Source organism: Cupressus sempervirens, chromosome 10 (genome assembly GCF_028749045.1).
Source record: "Cupressus sempervirens isolate cs-2001-9-10 chromosome 10, ASM2874904v1, whole genome shotgun sequence".
Classification (NCBI taxonomy): domain Eukaryota; kingdom Viridiplantae; phylum Streptophyta; class Pinopsida; order Cupressales; family Cupressaceae; genus Cupressus; species Cupressus sempervirens.
The window spans coordinates 232,992,002-233,011,360 of NC_143127.1; the positions used below are offsets into that span (position 1 = coordinate 232,992,002).

The 19,359-nt window shown below is 34.9% G+C and overlaps 2 protein-coding genes across 2 annotated transcripts in view; both read right to left on the reverse strand.

Annotated features, from left to right (window-relative positions):
* Window positions 1-431: 431 nt before the first annotated feature.
* Window positions 432-1,767, reverse strand: LOC149533484 (heat shock cognate 70 kDa protein-like). The gene is made up of 2 exons (XM_089805871.1): window positions 1,756-1,767; window positions 432-908 (listed from the first exon to the last, which is right to left on the reverse strand). Exons 1-2 carry the CDS (start codon window positions 1,765-1,767, stop codon window positions 432-434), a joined length of 489 nt encoding a protein of 162 aa, XP_089661997.1.
* A 1,080-nt stretch (window positions 1,768-2,847) lies between these two features.
* Window positions 2,848-19,359, reverse strand: part of LOC149533485 (putative aldo-keto reductase 1) — a 45,462-nt gene continuing 28,950 nt past the window's right edge. Inside the window, exons 5-7 of the mRNA XM_089807484.1 lie at window positions 3,627-3,723; window positions 3,314-3,467; window positions 2,848-3,207 (exon numbers count right to left, since the gene is read on the reverse strand). Coding sequence (XP_089663610.1) covers window positions 3,002-3,207; window positions 3,314-3,467; window positions 3,627-3,723 — 457 coding nt within the window. The 3' untranslated portion in view covers window positions 2,848-3,001. The remainder of the gene's footprint in view (window positions 3,208-3,313; window positions 3,468-3,626; window positions 3,724-19,359) is intronic.

The following is a 19,359-nucleotide window of genomic DNA, read 5'->3' on the forward strand; positions in this document are numbered from 1 at the left end:
CTTTTTGAATTCTTCAATGTCTGCATCATGATTCTGTTCTATCCACGCAATTGTAGATTTTGTGACACCCTCAATTTTGTGTGCTTTTGCAACCTTTATAGTTCCTCTGAGGCTCTGCTCATGTGCTCTATTCCTCCTCTCATACACAAAGTCTTCCAATGCATGTCTAGCTTGGTATTGAGGGCAGCCTGTTCGTCTTCACCTTCTTTAGACAGAAATTTGCACAACTATTTGGTAGTCTGAAGAAGTGCGAAATCTCTCTACTCTCTTTATAGGGATATGGGTATTCCTAGGAATTATCACGCTCATGATACATCCAGTTACTGCAATGCCCAAGCTCGAAGGAGTGACATCTTGGAGAATTACTTCTGAACATTGCCCAGTCAATGTAGCAGCCTGTACAGTAGCTCGATAAGCCATAGCTTCATACACTATTTCACACCACCAATGCATTTGTTGAAGAGATGTTTGTTGAGATCTTCAAACTTGGCTCTACTGATTTTGGAATGTAAATCGTTACTTCCACAAAGGCACTCAATCTCAACAGTTGTTTCTGTAGCTGCAGAAAGGCTTCTTTTGGCCCTTTCGCACACTATACAAAGTCTACGAAGAGCTTTGGGGTTTCCGCCAATTTGCTTCTTATTCTTCCTCTCGAATTCCTTGACAAAATACTCAAGCAATCTAGTATCAAAATCTTCGCCACCCAAGTGAGTGTCTCCTCCAACTGCTCTTACTTCAAACGAATCCCCTCTGATGGTAATAACAGAAACGTCAAATGTGCTTCCTCCAACAACCAAAACAAGGATATCCTTACCTGCTTTGGAAGAGTATGTCTTAGTATCCAACCCATAAGCTATGGCTGTAGCATTTGGTTTATTCAGAAGTTGCAACACATTAATCCCGGCCACCTAAGCAGCATCCATTGTAGCTTGTCTCTGTGAATCTGTAAGAAGACTCTGCAACAACCGATAATAGAAGGGCCTTCATCTTGGCATGGTGGCCATAGTCTCTGTTTTGACGTGGTCTCTAGAGTTATATCAACAACACTTTATATTGTTGCACTTAGGAATAACCTCTATCGAGAGTTGGCTTGAATGGTATGATGACAGTTTTCTCTAACCTAGACACCGCATGATGGTAGCCGAGCATATTGGAAGTGACATTAGGAATGCCGATAAAGGTCAAGCTCAACACTACGCATGCAAGATGTTATTTATTATAACATTATTGCATTTCATGCAACCCGACACATCACTTGTAGTTTGTATCACTTATTATTCCTTGCGACTCTTCAATGTGCCTATGATCTGCACGTGGCCTTCATACTATAACTTTTGCTAAGAAATCCCAAAATCAAGCATTGACACTTCATGAGCATGTTGGAGATTACAAACTCGAGGAGGTACATATGACTATTTCCATTTACCTCTCGAAAGGCTTATATCACTGTCATGCACACACATTAAATCTGTGCTTTGTTTTTACTCTCCATACTTTAAATAACTGCCCCGAGTATGATTCTAATTATCCATATTCGGGACTTGGTGAGTCTTTACTAGACGTTCTACACAATACATTATTTGATGATGAGTCCACTATATATGAATCCACTCGATCTCCCTTGTTCTATTAGATGTTCCACAAATTGAGTTACTTGGACTAAAACCCATGCTAGCAATAATAGGAAGTATTCTATTTGTGGTCAACTATGACTCCAGTGTTTATCCTTACTGACTTTGTCATAACATAAATTACCATGAGTCCCATTGCACTATCTGTGACTTTTAAACATGTCTCTGTCCATACCAATTTCTTCTTTTATAACAGGTAGAATATTCTAACTAGATGCATGCTTCATAGTTAGATTGTAAGCAATCCTGGATAGTGGTTGCGACCTTCAAATCGAGCCATGTTATATGCAATACCTACTTTGTATGAATTGGTTTTCTAAATCTACACTTGAAGATATGGCAAGGTCGATCGCAGAGTTGGAAATTTGAGCCTTGATTCTGCTAACCTGAACTTGAAGTCGAAGTTGAAACCTTTGCTTCGAGTTCGAGTTCAACTCAATACAAGTATGTTGCACCTATAATTATTTCTCTGAACTTAACTCTGAATCTGAAGTTGAAATTTGGTCTAAATTTGATGATTCAACTTTGTTTTCTTCATAGATCATAGTTCATAAACCATCATCAACAATTAAAAATCGATCAAAATTGACTTTGCAGAGTTATCTTGGGAGATTAGAATGTGGGTGTAAAAGGTGGGTAACAGTATGCTTGTTATTTTGAATAGTTTTTTCCAGGCCTAGTTTGTGTCTATTCCAAAATAGATATGTAAGTCGATCAAAGTGGAAGTAAGGGTTGATTTTTTAGTAGTTAAATTTCAATAATAGCATGTAATTGTTCGAAGCTATATGTAATTTTGTGAATTTTTGTATATGTGCCAAGTCAACAAGAATAGTGATGCATAGGAATCCATATTAGGGGTTGTTGAAGAAAGTGTTATTGAGGACAGTTGAATAACACATTAACAGTGTTAAGAAAAGTTACTGTTTTATAACCAGAAAAACTACGTAACTAAACTTTTTATATATTACTAAAATAAAATATTATTGCCGATATATGCAAAAGTTTATAAATTTCATACATTACATACACATACACATACACATACACACATACATACATACATATTAATTTATGAATTTTATTAATTTTTACATATATTATTAATCTATAATATAATATTAATTTATAATATACAGTTTCTAATTAATTCATTTTGAAATCTCTAAAATAAGATAAAAGCATTCTCATCTTCCTATTTTAAAATATTGTAAATATATTCTATATTACAAATAAAATATTATATTGTATTCATTAATAATTTCAAAGTGTCATATATTTAGGATCAAATAAATTTTAAGCTATCAATACGGTCCAAAAGTGGAAAACCCACCAAAACAGCTATGAAATTCCAGGCATACAACTTGATCTGATCAATTACATGCCATTGTGGTCGTCGTGCTGAGTTTTTGTGGGGTATCTGAAGATCTCCACGTCAAATGCTGCGAAATTTCAGGACTTCGGCAGCCTGCAATTTCACCAGGTGGCAGTAAATCGGCAATTTCTTGCACATCTGCTCCAGAGAGTATTACGTTCAAAGACCCAATATTCTCATCTAGATTCTTGGTCTTAGTAGTTCCTGCCCAAGAGTCAAATAGAAGCATTTCAGAGGATATACTAGCAAAGATATTTTTACAAGTAAAAACATATTCATAGGAGAAACACAAGATGGAAAAACTACTCACCAGGAATGGGAGCAACATCGTCCCCTTGATGCAGAACCCATGCAAGAGCAAGTTGACCAGGTGTACACCCATGCCTATTTGCCAACTCTGCAAGGCGGTTGTAGAAAACTTTGTTCCTCTCAAAATTTTCACCTTTAAATCGTGGATGATGAACCTGACTCAATAAACAATAGATGTGATAAAGGACATTTTGAATAGAGAAGAAAGAAAATGAAAAAAGGAATTTTTTTCAGGTTCTTCATTAATCTTTTATATTTTAAATCAGACCACATAGAAACTGAGAATCACTTCCTGAGTGAAACTTGAACCATACCAGTAAGCTATCTTTTGATAATTTTTCTGCAGTTGCTTTTCCAGAGAAGAATCCAGCACCAAGAGGAGCATATGGTACTATACCAATTCCTAATTTCCTGATGATGGACAAGTGCAGTGTTTTTCTCAGTTATTGTACACCACGAGATTTCATCTATTAAGAGATTGCACTCTATTCAAAACTAAATTGAAAATCAGAAAACATCCGACCAAGAAATATGCAGAGCTAAATACAAACACTTCCTGCTATAGCATTAGGTAATTAAGTAAGCTAATTTAAGATATTTAGCCATGAACATTTGGGATCCATCTCATTGATTGGCAATAAAACATTCCAAGTGGGTTAGTGGACATGTTTCTAACTGTAAGCGTTTCCAATATTAGGACTTTTGCTTTTTACACCAAAAGTAAATATTGGCATACCCGGCTATTTTGTTTTACATGTGGGACCACCCCTTTGGCTATTTTAATATTCCCATAGCCTTGTGGCTATGATGCTACAAAACATGCTCCAGGAGTTTGGGGGAAGTATTAAGGAATACCCGGCTATTTTGTTTTACATGTGGGACCACCCCTTTGGCTATTTTAATATTCCCATAGCCTTGTGGCTATGATGCTACAAAACATGCTCCAGGAGTTTGGGGGAAGTATTAAGGAATGCTAAGTTTCACAAGATCAGCCCAGGCTCCACTCCCACGGGATCTTGGGCAACTTGTAGTAGCCAATGGAAGTAGCAATCAAACTCTAATCTGTGGGCACCTTCGGATATCCTTAGGGATTCTTGAAGGTAGAAACAAACCTCAATCTGTGAGCAACTTCTAGTATCCATGAGAATTCTTGGAGATAGCAATCATTCGATGCATGGGCACCTTGTACTGGCCACAGGGATTCTCGGAGGTAGTGATCAAACTTTTCGCATTGTATAGGCGTAGTCCCAACCCCCTGTTCGTTGAAATCTGTACCCTCGCATTTTTCCTTAGTTTTTTATGATTGGAGGAAGGCTTCACCCTGACTTGGGCATGCCAAGTGAGATTAAACAATTTATCCTCATTCCAAAATCTCTCTTGCTAGGTCAGAAAATGTATTTAACAACATACCTGCAGAATAAAATCCAACATTTTGGAAAACTAGATAAGAAAAGTTCAATCTTCTATGCAAACTTTCAATGTGAAAGATTTATCCCATTTCATTGATTGGCAAGACAGGTATATTTGGTGAGAAAGGTATATTTTAAGTTAGGCTCGTAGACACAATTGTTTCTAACATTAAACAAGTATGCTGTTACGACTTCCAAACAAAATCTTACGCCCAGTAATGTTTATCCAAGAACCATAACTCTGACCATTTAGATGTTCACACATGACTTAACACTGATTATGTGAAACATACTAAACAATGCATAATGTAGTCTGAAGTGAGAGTTTCCACCAAACACAACAGTTGCTTATCTGCTGTCAAACAGATTGCTAGATACCAATAAAGAATCCATCATGGGGGACATGCATACTGAAGTCCATATTGCAGCCACATTGTCGAGGACATACCAAATGCTCATATTCTAACTTATTCTGTTATTCGAGTATCTTAGCATATCTTTCTTAAGTCTGTAATTTCCAATCAAGCTCTTTGAAATGCAGTAGCATTTATGTTTTTTTGAAGGTCACTTCTCAGAACCTGAGGAGTATTAATAATTCTCTCCTTGACATGCATAAAAAGGGAAAAAAATATAATATTGCATCAATTTTATCATATTATCACAATATATTAGTATTCATTAGTAGCTTCTGATTTTTTATTGTGTGTGTATTTTTAGGGAAAGCAAAAGACATGCATATATATAGAGCTCAACTCTCGAAAAGTTATCTGTAAAATAATAGAGACTCGTGGAGGTGTTGGAGCTTCTTATCGTAAATCTTCAAAATCCTGAGGATCATTTTTTTCTAGAGATTTCATACATTTTGCTTCTTGATAACATACATGTATCTATAACAATTAGTCAATATTACGAAGGATCCTGTTTATTTCACTGTGTGAAATGGAAAACAAAACTTAAACATAGCAATTCATCAGCTGGTTTCCCATTTGCCGTGTTTTGCAGACTCGTGAGAGGTCATATGATGTGTCTCCACTATTTAAGCACAAGTTGCTCTCATTGTAAGGTGGATTTACCTTATCCTTTGACTCTTGCTAGTGTTGCAGATGGTGAGAGTAGTTATAGGTGTATCTTGGAGTTGTACGATGAATGTGTGAGCTCTTAGCTGCTTGTTGGCATTGCAAACATTTGCGATCAAGCTTGTATGGAATTTAGACAGTTTATGGTGATTTTGAAGCCCATCATGCTTTGGAGTAGGTGTTTACGAGTCCATATGTCAATCTTTAGCTGATTGTAGTCCATCTTACATTGCAACAGATATTCGTGCAGATCCTAAAGAGTGCCACGGCAGTGAGTAGGTGTATGGGAGTTTGAATGTGTTAACTTGAGCTCTATCACAGCCCAAGAAGCAAACAAAGCACTTGGAATGGCTGTGATTCAGGTCACTAGGAATATTGCTTACTCTCCCTGGAGTTTTTTCTCTGTTTGTTGGTTTTTACAAACATGTATTTTGTGTTGAAAATCTGTGTGTGTGTGTTTCATACACTTTAATGCTCCAATTGCTCTCTTGTTACTGTTTAGATGTGATCTGTGTTTCATTGCAATATCCCTTTCAAAAAAAAATCATCAATAACAAAAAGTTTATTTTCAAGGTAGTATGATTTCTTTTATTTTGTTTTCCCAATGCAAGCATGTGCTTGGTACTCTTGGAGTAAAGTGATGTTTATCACCTGAAAGGCTATTATAGGTTGAAAACCTATTAGACTCAAGTCTCAACTTGGAAAAATTATCGACATTGCCGATAAATGATTTTCCCATCTAGGACAACTTGTTTTTTGGGTTCGCTACAATTTGTGCATGTTGGCAAAAATGATTTCTCTGTGCTCAAAATGTTATAGGCAAGATAATTATTTAATCAGCTAACATCTGCTTCATCAAGACTCTGCAGGCAGAGACATGCATGTGTTCATCTTCATTGCAATTGTGACAATGCTCTATCCCATTGTGTTCGAGTTCCTCCTGATGGAGTGCAAAGATTTTGGGCATCCACTTGAAATGCATTTTCTAATTTTTATATCTTATATATTTCTCTCATAATTTTATCATTGAAAACAACATCTAGCATATATTCCATATATTCCTTAGTCAAATGGTTCATACCAAATTTTTGCAATCCTAAAGTCACTACTGTTTTGGACAGTTTAGTGGATCAATTTACTCTGAATACTTATTTTGTGTTTTTGTCATGCAGACAATGTTGGAAATTCATTGTAATTAAGAGTATTCATTTCAAAAGAAATAGAAGTGGCTTAATCAAGCTATGAAGCAAAAAGTAATATTGTACTGAAGATCATGGAACGTGATGCATCCATTATACAGGGAAAGAATATAATTAGCAAGGGTTTACATGCATTACTCTGCAATCTAGAAAAGCAAGCATCAGTAAGCCGCACAGTGATAAGAAAAAAGGATCCAGACTCATCTATATTCAAGATTGAATGGTCAAAAGTTACCAAATCATCACTTATTAAACAGGGCATGTGTTCCCAGAGTCAGCGACTGCATCTTCTAGGACTGCCAGAGCAAGGAATTCGAGCCTAGCTTTCATACCAGTAAATATATGTGCGTCCAATTGAAAGCTTGAGAGAGTTAGAATGAAATGGCGACCAGATTCATGCGATGTTTAAAGGAAAATACAGAAGGTCCTGTTCCAGGCACTCAGTGATATTGACATATTTGAAATATAAACGACACGTAATATCAGATGTGAGATAATATACTCAGACAAACAGCGTGAACTTTTTCTACGCATATTTCATTTGCAATAAAAGAAAATCAAAATAAAGATTGTGCAAGTAATGGATAAAATAAATAGTTCGAATAGATATGGATAGCGATTAAGATTACATTCTTCAGCCAACTTTCTCGTGCCACAAACCAGATACAGAGGCCAGAGACGAATTGGCACACCTACATTAATTCCTTGATACTCAATGTCTTCAGCGATCTCGGAGGAACACCCACGCCTTTGGGTAAATGATCAAGGCTTGTTTTGCCAGGGGGAACGAAGATGTATGGGTGTTGTGCATTGCAAAAAAACCTACAATTTGATGCACTGAGTTTATACAGGGAAAATCAACGGCAATAGTGGAATGTGTCAGACCTGTAAAGTCAGGCTGAGGGTTACAAGAGATTCTGATGCAAGAGCCACAAGCAATCACAAGTGTATATGCATTTGGAGGAGGAAGCGCTTGTGCGGATATAGAGCATAGAAGATCAGGGGTGTCAACGCATTCAGATCCAGTATTGTTATCATTTAAGAATATAACACACAGGAGTTACCAAACTGCTGATCATATTAAATCAAAATTATATGAAAACTATAGGATCAGTTATTTGTTATAAAAGGTTGTAATTCTAAAAAATGCAACCAACACCTATTCGTTATTTATGTATATCAGATGTAAAATCATAACAAGACACAATTTTTCCATATACAATATTGAAACTCTGCAATTTTCTTAAGCACTTGTGATATACGATTTTCTCATTCACAAAGGTTGAATGATTGATCTAAGCTGGTGAATTCAGAGCTATTGGCAAGTATTGTTAGGTGTTATTTGGAACTGAATTGCAATGAATAGAGCATCTTTTACGAGTGTCCTCATTGCATTCAATTTCAGACTTATCAGTAAGGAATTCATTATTGTTAGCAAAGTTTAAAAGTTAAATATTATAATTTTGTCCTTTACGATCATTTTATTTTCTGTGAATAATTCGATACCAATATAAGTGGATTGAAATCAATTATAGCCCTTTGAACTTGATAATCACAAATATCGTGAAATAGTAAATTGTTTCCATATTTGTGTCGATTTTGTCTCTTTGTGAGTTAAATAAATTAGACTGGTTTGAATGTGGTTAAATATAACTGATTAGTCGCATCCTGATAATAAAATTGTTTTCAGTTTAATAAATAGAACTTCACAAAGTTGAACATTGCAAATTGTGATATTAACTCTATTGTTAAAATTCCAGCACTAGTCATTAAGTTGCTTATAATTTCTAATTCATAGGCTGGCAAGCATTCTATGTCTTTCATTTGAAACTAATATATTCAGTTGGTTTAAAATCTATTAGATCTTTTCATTCAGAACAATCTAGCATTTTATTTAATCATTATCTTTATTTCCTTTTCAGCATTTACAAATTTGAAGCAATCATATTTCGAAGTTATTACTCAAGATTTATATTCATTTTAAGCAATCTAGAAGTTTCCTAATTGTTGGTAAACAGATTGTCCTTCTTCTTTTCCTCTTTTTATGTGCCCAAATTTATAACGAAGAACAACTTTACACAACAGTTGGGAAACCATTTCTAAGAATATCTAGTTTCCCTCTAAATTGAGGTACAGCTCCCTATGTAAATGATATTCAATGAATTATGTTTTATTGCCTAAACTAACTGGGTGCGTTCTTAACCCAAGAACGAAAGAGGAAAACCAAGTCAATCCTAGGCCAGATTAACTCAGGCAAAATTTAGATCCTAAACCTAGCCAACTTTGAGAACTCACACATCTTATGACTCCTCGGCATTGGTGATGCAATATGAATTCAATAAATGCAAATGCAAATGCAATGTAAATGAAATTAGAACAGAAGGTCAACTATTTTGGTTCCTGTAATAGAAATGGCTGCAAACACTTCTTATCCACAACACATTTGTTATCCAATTCTAAGGTGTAAGATAATGCCCAAAATCAATTAATACAACTCTCTAATTGCGAATAATCAAAAAAACCCTTTTTAAACTCTTTGATTTAACAAAAGATCTCTCTTTATTATGAACATAGCAAATAATGATGCTCTGATCATTATTACTTACAACTCAGTATCAAATCTATTACAAAAATGAAATAGAAAACCCCCCCAAAATTAAAGAAATGAAAATTACAGAAATTAAATGTGCTCCTCCTCCTACTCCAGCTCTCTGACTGTATGCAGAAAAAGCAGAACCCCTTTTACTTCATTCAACACCCTTTTTAACATTCTTCTTCGTCTGTGACCCTTCGGTTACCAATGTAACTCCCTATTTAAAGGAAGTGATTAGTTTCTTTTATCTAACTCCGCCTCTGGCCAATGCCTTTCTAATCTTTTCGAATTTGAATCTTTACCTCAATTACACTATGATTAGTATCATCAAACCATGGATTAATCTTTGATATTTTTTATTTATAAACAAGTGTCTATTGATGAGCTTCCCATGGTGTCAAATGTCCCTTCCAAGATTCAACAGATTAACCAGATGCCTGCTACCATGAAATTGTGCAGTATACCAATGAGAGTGAAAGCATGCTCTACGTGTGCAAGTCGAGTATATCCCATCAAGAGGCTCCATGATTTTATTCACATTTCCTCATCGGGCTCCTTACTCCATTAGCATTTGTGACATTCTTGGCAGCTTACAGACATTTCTAATCTATGTGAATCATGTAGAAGTGACAGTTATCCACTGTAACGGATCCAATTAGTGAGAAACGTGAAAGGCTCAGCGTCGCATTATATTTATCACCAAATTCATCTGCTTGCAGTTCAATGCATCTTCATTGTTGATATCCATACCACCGGTTATAATGAGTTACTAATTTATATTTTGATGTATGGTCTTTCCATCAAATAGTTTGTGACCATCCTCTATAAAGCTACAAAACCCCTTCATTTGGAATCTGCGTTCATGACAGTGCTCGCATTTCACCGAATGATTGGAAGACAACATCTTAACCCCACCATCAGGTATCCATCATGTGAAGTTCATTCCATGATCTTTATTTCTATGTTGCAAACATTCCAACACCATTCAAGCTAGTTTGTACCCTGCGCCAATGAGCATGTGTCGGGTTTTCATATGTATACTTTTTTTTTGAATTTGTGCAGGTGGCTGGTGTGAGTAAGACAGTCCTGTCATCATGTTATGAACTGCTTCGAAGCTCTCATATCTATTGAGCTAATCACCCGATGAGAACTATCGACATTTGGTCGGACATTTTGAGCATATTCTTCATGCCACTCCTACATGATTCATCTTCACTCCCCAAACAGAACTCGGTGAACATTCTTCTTATTCGTATGTGAATGGCCTCGAAACCTTTTCTACATACCCGAGATGAAAATCTAAACTAAAATGTCCCCCTAATCACCTCCTTTATACTTTCCATTGACAAAAATGTGCAAATCATGTCCCTGAGACACTATATGAAGAGCTTGCAAAGTGCCACGTTTGTGAGAAGCTGCCTCTTCATCAACATCAATACTTCCCCGATAACAATTTGATTGGTGTTGGATGATCATGCCGCTTGCCCAACTTGTATAGAAAGATCGTTTGAGCAACTGGAATCGTTAGTCTATAATCCTGATTCTCCATATGCCAAATCTATAGATGCATTTGCATCACAACTAACTGAATGTGTAATATATGGATACTTGTGGTCAAGAGGAACATAATAACTACAACCTTCTTTTGTCATATTTGGCGCCATTGACTTGGGTATATTTGTAGTTGAAGATATTGCCGCATGTACGAGTGATTGATCTTGCCATACACATTTTCTTCAGTGATATCGAGGCATGAGAGAAGTTCATTATCATCTTTGTTGAACGATACTTTCCAACTTTCTCTTCCTCTTACAATCCTCAATATTTGTCAAACAGGTCACATACATTGTCTGTGATTCACCAAAATTAGTTGTGAATAGTTCTCCAGGTGGCATCAGCATTATGACTAAAGTTTATGAAACTTGTTTGTGCCCTGGCCCAAATCTTATGTATGAGGCATTCCATCTTCTTTGTAAACTCAATCACAGATTATGGTGACGTAGTCGTGCCTTCATACTGATTTTTCCAATGTCACCATATCTACATGAAACTGTCATTATGAGCAACATTTATCCCTCGTGAGAGGTTGCAACATTCAAATTTGTTTGCATCAGTCTGATATATTAAAGTTATCCATTTGGCGCACAATCTACACAGATTTCCATCACAACATTCCATTGGAGGCCCATAACATGCCACAATATCTACTACAGTAATAGAAGAAACCTGTGGGATAATCAATAATGAAGTCATGACTTCAAATCACATCACCCTTGCATACTAGGAGAGTATCCTTGAGTTGTCCTTTCTCATTGTTAACACCTGGACATATAATGTGACTGTCGAGTTGCTAGCATCATTCTTTAGAATGGTTTCTCCTCACAAGAGATATCACTTTCATTCTTTAAGCATTGGGGTTTATGCATTTTGGACTAGGAGCCCTGTCATTGAACCTTGAACCATAGCCTTTTGAACCGAGCCTACACTTGGGAACTTGGAGCATCAATCTGAACTTGAACCTTGGATCTGAACTCTGACATTTGAACTTCTAAATCCGAGGCATAAAACTTTTACATCTGCATCTCAAGATTATGATCTTCATCTTTTACAACATCATGTTTAAAGAAAGTTCAGGCAACCTATGGGAAAACCGACCAGGACAACCAAATATTTGAAGTTTTGAAAAAGGGGTACTAAAAGTATGCCTACACTAATCTTCTTTCCTTTTCGGGAGACTATCATTGCATTTAATCAATCTTGCTTTAAGCATCTTGGATCTAAGATTGTTGTCCAGAATCAAGTGCACCTGCCTTGGTTTTGCAGAGCCAAAAGTGCAAAGGCTCCAAATCGAATTGATCGATCCTGTCAAATTGGCCAAAACCGGTTGGATATCCCAGCATCTATTTGGCAAGGGTCGTAGGATTCCAATCTGCGGTTTTGGGAACCAACACCTCCCCCATCGAGAGCTTGGGCAGTTGAATCTTTTGCTGCTGATTTTTTGTTTAGCTGTAAAAAATCAAAATTCCAGGCCTCTGTTACTGTTTGAAATTTCAGAATTCTATTAAGGTTTAAATATCAAGACTTGTTTTAGGGTTTGATGTTTGAGGCTTTGTTAGGGTGTCATGGTGATTTTACTAGTAAGAGTAGCACAGTGAATGGAGGAATATATGATGATCATGGAAAGATTAATGGCTCATTGAGTCATGATGCGTCATTTGCACAACATATTCATCTGTTTATTCTCCAAAGACTCCATTCAGCTCCAGTAATTTGGACATAAATCTCTAGTTTTTTTCTTTTAACAGAGATGAAGAGTTTTAGGAGAGATCTGCAATGCATCAAAGTCAATTTGTAGATATTAATACACAAAGTTTTACCTTTCCTTATAGATGGGCTGTTTCAGACTCCATGGAGTTCGCTAGCATTTGAAGACACCTTGTTTTATACTATTTTTGAAGGATCAATATTTGTCATGTTTCAGATGGCTCTGTGAATTTCTTTTGAATTCTGTCCATTAATTGGCATGTTATCTATTTTTTAAGGTTGGCAGTGAATGCGAGAATAGCCAGTTGCAAGATCCGATTGAGTTTGGGCCCGATGCAGAATTGGTCATATATGGTCCATGTTGGAGACCTTAAACCATGCGTCAACAAGGTCAGTATGATTTAACATTTCAATTCATGTTCTAAAAATTGCCATGTTTCTTATGGACAAGGTCAATTTAATTTAATTTCCCAATGCCACTTTCATGTTCTGCAATGAATTCATTTTAATGTTTTGTAGCTTCGATCTAATAAACCCTAGTGAAGATATGTATATATGTATATATACATATATATATATATGATGTACATAAATATATATATATACATTTATATTTCATTATTATTTTTATATTAGAGAAAGAGATTATATATATATATATATATATATATATATATAGATATATATATATATATATAATGATAAATATTATGAATAGACATGTCCCTGAAGAGACGTGTCTATTCATAACTCATTCTCCATATAAATATTGATAGCTGCATTTGAGAAATACATACCACAATGGCAGTGCCATTACATTTGCAGCGATCTCTAGAAATCAACATGGTCTCAGAGCCAACTGCAAATGTAACAAAGAAAAAATAAAAACTGTTAAACCTTTATCAATGTGGAATCAAGTTATTCCAAATGGAAATCATTCATAGAGAAAGACATCTAAGAAGGGATCGCTATATTTGAAATCAGCGGCCCAACAATAGTATCATCAAGATCCCACGTTACTAATAAGACAAGGGTGTTTTCAAAATCAAATGTGGGTAAGGATTGGGGGGCGTGAGTTAGATCTCGCATGGAATTCTTAGCTCTATATATGAGCTTCGTAATCTATGGAGATTGAAGCCTACACAATGGGGGCTTGGGGGGCTCGAGTGATCTAAATGTTCACTACCGAAGTTTGATAAGATAGAGATCCCATGCTAACTGGGAATAGACAAGATGAACCTCAAATTGAGCATCCAAAAGTAATGCAAATCGATAGTGCTTCTGATTAGATTGTTGAGGAATCACTCCTATTCTTTAACTGCTCGGATGATTTGATAATAATAGATCATAAAAGACAGACAATTCCCTAAGAAAGGGCCCACGTTAGCAATAAAACATGTTTCACTATCATGAGATGTGAACCAAACCAAGGGACGTGATCAAAAAGACTTGACAATGAAGTACAAAGGAGAGTTCCATTGAATTGCACAGGAACAAATTACTTATGTCATTTTAGTTGTTGGCAAAAGGATTCTAAGAAATGCCAAGTCCATTGCAGTTGGACGTGAGTAGTTGGGGTTCCATTATTCAACATGGGTGTCTATTTATCGAGATGTGACTTTCTCTTGTTAGTGTGGTCATCATATGGTATATTTAAAGATAAGATGATTATCTTTAAATTGCAGAGTGAGATTAATAGAAGAAGTCGCCACATGAGATAAGTATTTTCTATTGAGCATAATTTTCAAGTATTACTAATATAGTAAATCTAACATGATATCTTATTTGTAATTCTATCTATCGAATATTATGGAAGTTTCAAATATGAATTATAGCTTGGGAAATCAATCAAATTTCTAATGTTCTTATAGTTAAAATATAATATTATCATTGAGAATAATTATTAAAGATGATTTATTTGTTTATTTTTTACTATAAGAGCTATTTGCCCTTATCTTCTCCTCTAAGAATTATTGTAGGGAAAGGTAGATTGATGTTCAGAGGGAGTCTGCCACATTCGTCAGAATGAGTAGATAGAGGATATGATTCAACCTTTGGTGATTCAGAGGGAGTAACCATGTTAAGATGGATTCTCCGGTAATCATCAAGTTGTAGTAGTCAAGAGGACTGCAATTCATGAATATATCTTGTGACTATGATTTTAATGGGCCTACCACCTGTGTACATCATGAGGAAGTAACAACTTCAAAATGATTATCAATTGTATTTGTAGAAGTTATTGAAAGGTGACGATCTTTCAATAGCTTAATCTATTATAACAGATATCTTACGATGTCTATGCAAATCATGATAGATTATACTTTGCATGATGGATGTTTATATGGTACGCATTATGAGAATGTGAGTGCACATACCTTATAAACACTTTGAGTACATGGTGAATAGTATGCAAATTGATGTTCAGGTGGCCATTACACAGAGTACTTGGTGAATGTCAAATAAGTTAACTTTAAGAGCCATTACTCATAGTACTTGGTGAATATCTTGCGACTTGACATTCAGGAGGCCATTACTCAAAGGCACCTGGTGAATGTCAAATGAGTTGACATACAAATGTCAAATGAGTCGACATTCAAAAAACCAAAATGTCAAATGAGTTGACATTCAAGAAACTCGAGTGTCAAATGAGTTGAAATTCAATTTTTTTATAATACATTGAGGTATTATATGGTCATGTGTTTATACTTTATCCTCCCCAGCTAAGAGGGAGTGTTAATGTTTTGTAGCTTCGGTTTGATAAACTCTAGTGAAGATATATATATATATATATATATATATATATATATATATATCATTATTATTTATATATTAGAGAAAGAGATAATATATTATTTATATATATAATTATAATGATTAATATTATGAATAGACATGTCCTTGAAGAGACATGTCTGTTCATACCTCATTCTCCATATAAATATTGATAGCTGCATTTGAAAAACACATACCACAATAGCAGTGCCATTACAATTGCAGCAATCTCTGGAAATCAACAATTCATATAATGAAGAACCAATTTATTTGAATTCCTAATGCCCAATACAGATTTCAGCATGATCGTTCATGTAATGAAATGATAAAGTTTCTTTTGGTTTAATTATGTTGGTTTTGGGATGTAGGTCTTGATTTTCAACCAGTGAACTTCATTTTGTTTCTTGACACTCTTTAAAGTTTTACATTTCCTCAATTTGGTAATTTCATACTTGGAAGCGAATAACTAAGTTGCTTAGAAAAATGGGATTCTATTTGTGTTTTAAAAACATATTGAATATTTGATGCTGCATCCTTGCTTTGGAAGATTTGTCTAAATTAGGTTTATCTTTTTAAAACACGCCCATACATAAAGCTACATATGATAATATACAATATATACTGAATCTTGTGCTGCAAGACATGTCTATTTTTAGAATTTTGAAATATATATACACACATATGCATGCATACAAATAAATTCATTATAAGGAATCAACAAGTCTCAAGTTTAGGTCATTGCATTTATCCTGAAGTTATCACTTCACGATCCTTTGCAGAAATGGGTCCTCCGCAATTCCTTTGAATGTATGGTTACACATTTTAGGTACAATTGCTTTTCTTTTTGCCCATAGAAGCTCCTAAGCAACAAGGAAAAATACTTGATTTTTCTCTGGAGATATGACATAATGGGGCTGAGTGTTCCTTAGCACTATGGTGGGTCCTTCATTGATGCTTTTTACATTCTTTTACAATGATGAATGAAATATTGTCTGCCAAAACTGTTCCAAAATTATTTCAGAAATGATGGTCATCCCATCTAGGTTCGTAACATGCACAATGCTACCATTTTCTTGTGCTCTTGTGCTTGATCATGACATAATCTTAATTGTCTTCTAATTTCCTACCTATAAGATGGATTTGTTGTCTTATAAAGGAGTCAATGGTGTGGAGACATCAAATGTACCACTACATCCTTCATCATATTGCATCTTTGCATATGAGTTTATGGGTAGGTCCTGTTTAACATTTTGTCATTGCTGTCAAGGGTCAGTTGATAAAATTGAATTGAAATATCAATTGAGCTGTCTAGTTGATTGCTCGAGCTGATTACCTGCATGGTTGAGGTGCTTGGTTAACTGTTTGAGATGCCTGAGTGTCTACTTGAGCTGTGTGAGTGTCTACCTAAGCCGTTTGTATGCCTATTTGTCTTCTTGTAGGCTGCTCAGTCAGACCTTATGCCACATCATCAGTTGAGTGTTCATATTTGACTTTAATTCTATTTTGGTTCCTTAAAATCAAATTGAATTATTTGTTTATCATGTTTAGTATGTGACAGCTAGTGAAGTATTTGTGGGTACTGGCATTAATGCTTTCTGGTTGTTGAAGTTAGCTTTAGGAGGCTTACATATCCAATTCATAATGATGTCTCAAATAAAGTATTATTTGAGACATTAATAAACTAATTGATTAATCAATTATTTTATTATGACTTATACTATATCACTCCATTATTAAAGATTCTATTTAATCTACCTATTCAAGGATAGTCATTGTGACACAACCTAAATGGACTCCTCCCTAGCTAAGAGAGAGTGTTGATTTTATTATAGCTATGGTCAAAATCCACAAACCAACCTAGATATCACAAAGGTTGTGATTATTTACATTAGTATGAGATGATTATATTATAATATAATATATTCAAGAATTATATTGTACAATTATTATCTTATATGATAATTGTGGTAATATTATTATGGATAATATATTATCTTATATTAATATAATCATTTAACATACAATTACATTAATATAAAAGATTGGCATCCCTTGGTGAAAGGACACCTCTTGCCTATATATAATGAAATAGGTGATCTCATCCAGAATTACAAGACAATGGAATCAAAATTGGAATAGAATAATAAATACTCTGACATTTCAGCATGGTATCAGAGTAGGTTCTGTTAAAGTGTAGCTTCAGTAGAAGTGAAGTACATATTATTAAGTATATGTACTTATGATTACTACATATACATTTGTTCTATATGTCTTATATTCTTGATAAGAGTTGACTTATTTCTTAGAAGAGTTATATATATATATAAACTAATCAGGCTCTTATCATAAGTTGAAAGCTATTCAATCAATCTCTTATAGGTAAATATGATTATCAAATGATTATGAATATGGTCTACCAAATGATAATCGGGTTTGTATAATTGTCAAAGATCATGTCCACGTAGGGACATGACTCTACGTGGCTACCAAATGATAATCGGGTTTGTATAATTGTCAAAGATCATGTCCACGTAGGGACATGACACTACGTGGCCATTGGCCACGTAGAGTCATGTCCCTATGGGGGCATGATGTCTCATATATTTAATAAGTAGATTGCTGGTAAAGACGGATATCAATAACCTCGGCAATACTCAGTCTTGCAGCGATCTCCTCTACTTGCAGTCAAAGTTATCAGTCGGTCAGAAACATCCATTCTCCATAGTTCTGTTTTGTGTTATAGAGATTTGAAAGGCATACACAATCAGACTTGTTACTGCAGACATCAATCTGATAAGTAATTCTGAAACAACATAATTCTAGACTGTCATATCACTTCTTATCTCTATCAGAGATCCTCTTCATTTACAGGTTCCTTCAAATTAATTTTACAAACTAGAAGGCAGATCTGAAGAGTGTGCATGGGCGAACAAAATGGATTATCTTCAAACAAGGCTCCATTATTTCATGGTCTATAAACTAGACATTGGATAAATCAATTGACACATTTGTCTGCTGCACATGATAGACTAACTTGCAGAGGTTCTGTTGTCACAAAATAATTCCGACATAACTATTTGTTACATCCCAATTTTTTGCCTAATTTAAATTAATCTCATGGCTGCTGAGAATTCACGTGAAGTTAGTTGTTCGGTAAAGTTATTGAAATATATATTTGATCTTGTGAAATGGAATTTTGGTTGTTTGTTATTATTTCATATGACATGTTAGTTAATCGTTATACTTGAATTTCATATGTCATGTTTGTCAATCGTTGTGGTTGAAACTGAAAATGGATATGATGGAAATTGAAAAATGATTATATGATATTTTGAAATTTATTTGATAATTTGGAATCGTGGAAATATATTATTACTCTGGATCCTTTCCTCTTGCAGGAGCACAATGAAGGGGGGAGTATTGCCAAAATGGGAGTTAGGAATGGGACACCAAATACACTGTCGAACCATCAAGTATGAAATCTAACTACCTTGACCAAGGATGAAATGGCTAGACAAGCAAGAATGTACGATGGACTATCATGATCTAACTAGTTGAAATTATAACACTAAAATATGCAAAGAAAAAGGATTACCTTCATAATGTGATTGATCTCTAAATATTGTGCAAATTCTAGTATGTCTTAATATAATAATATGGTGGTTATACTCATACTTGTGTGGGTATAAAATATATACATACATTCATACATATATGTGTGTGTGTGCGCACGC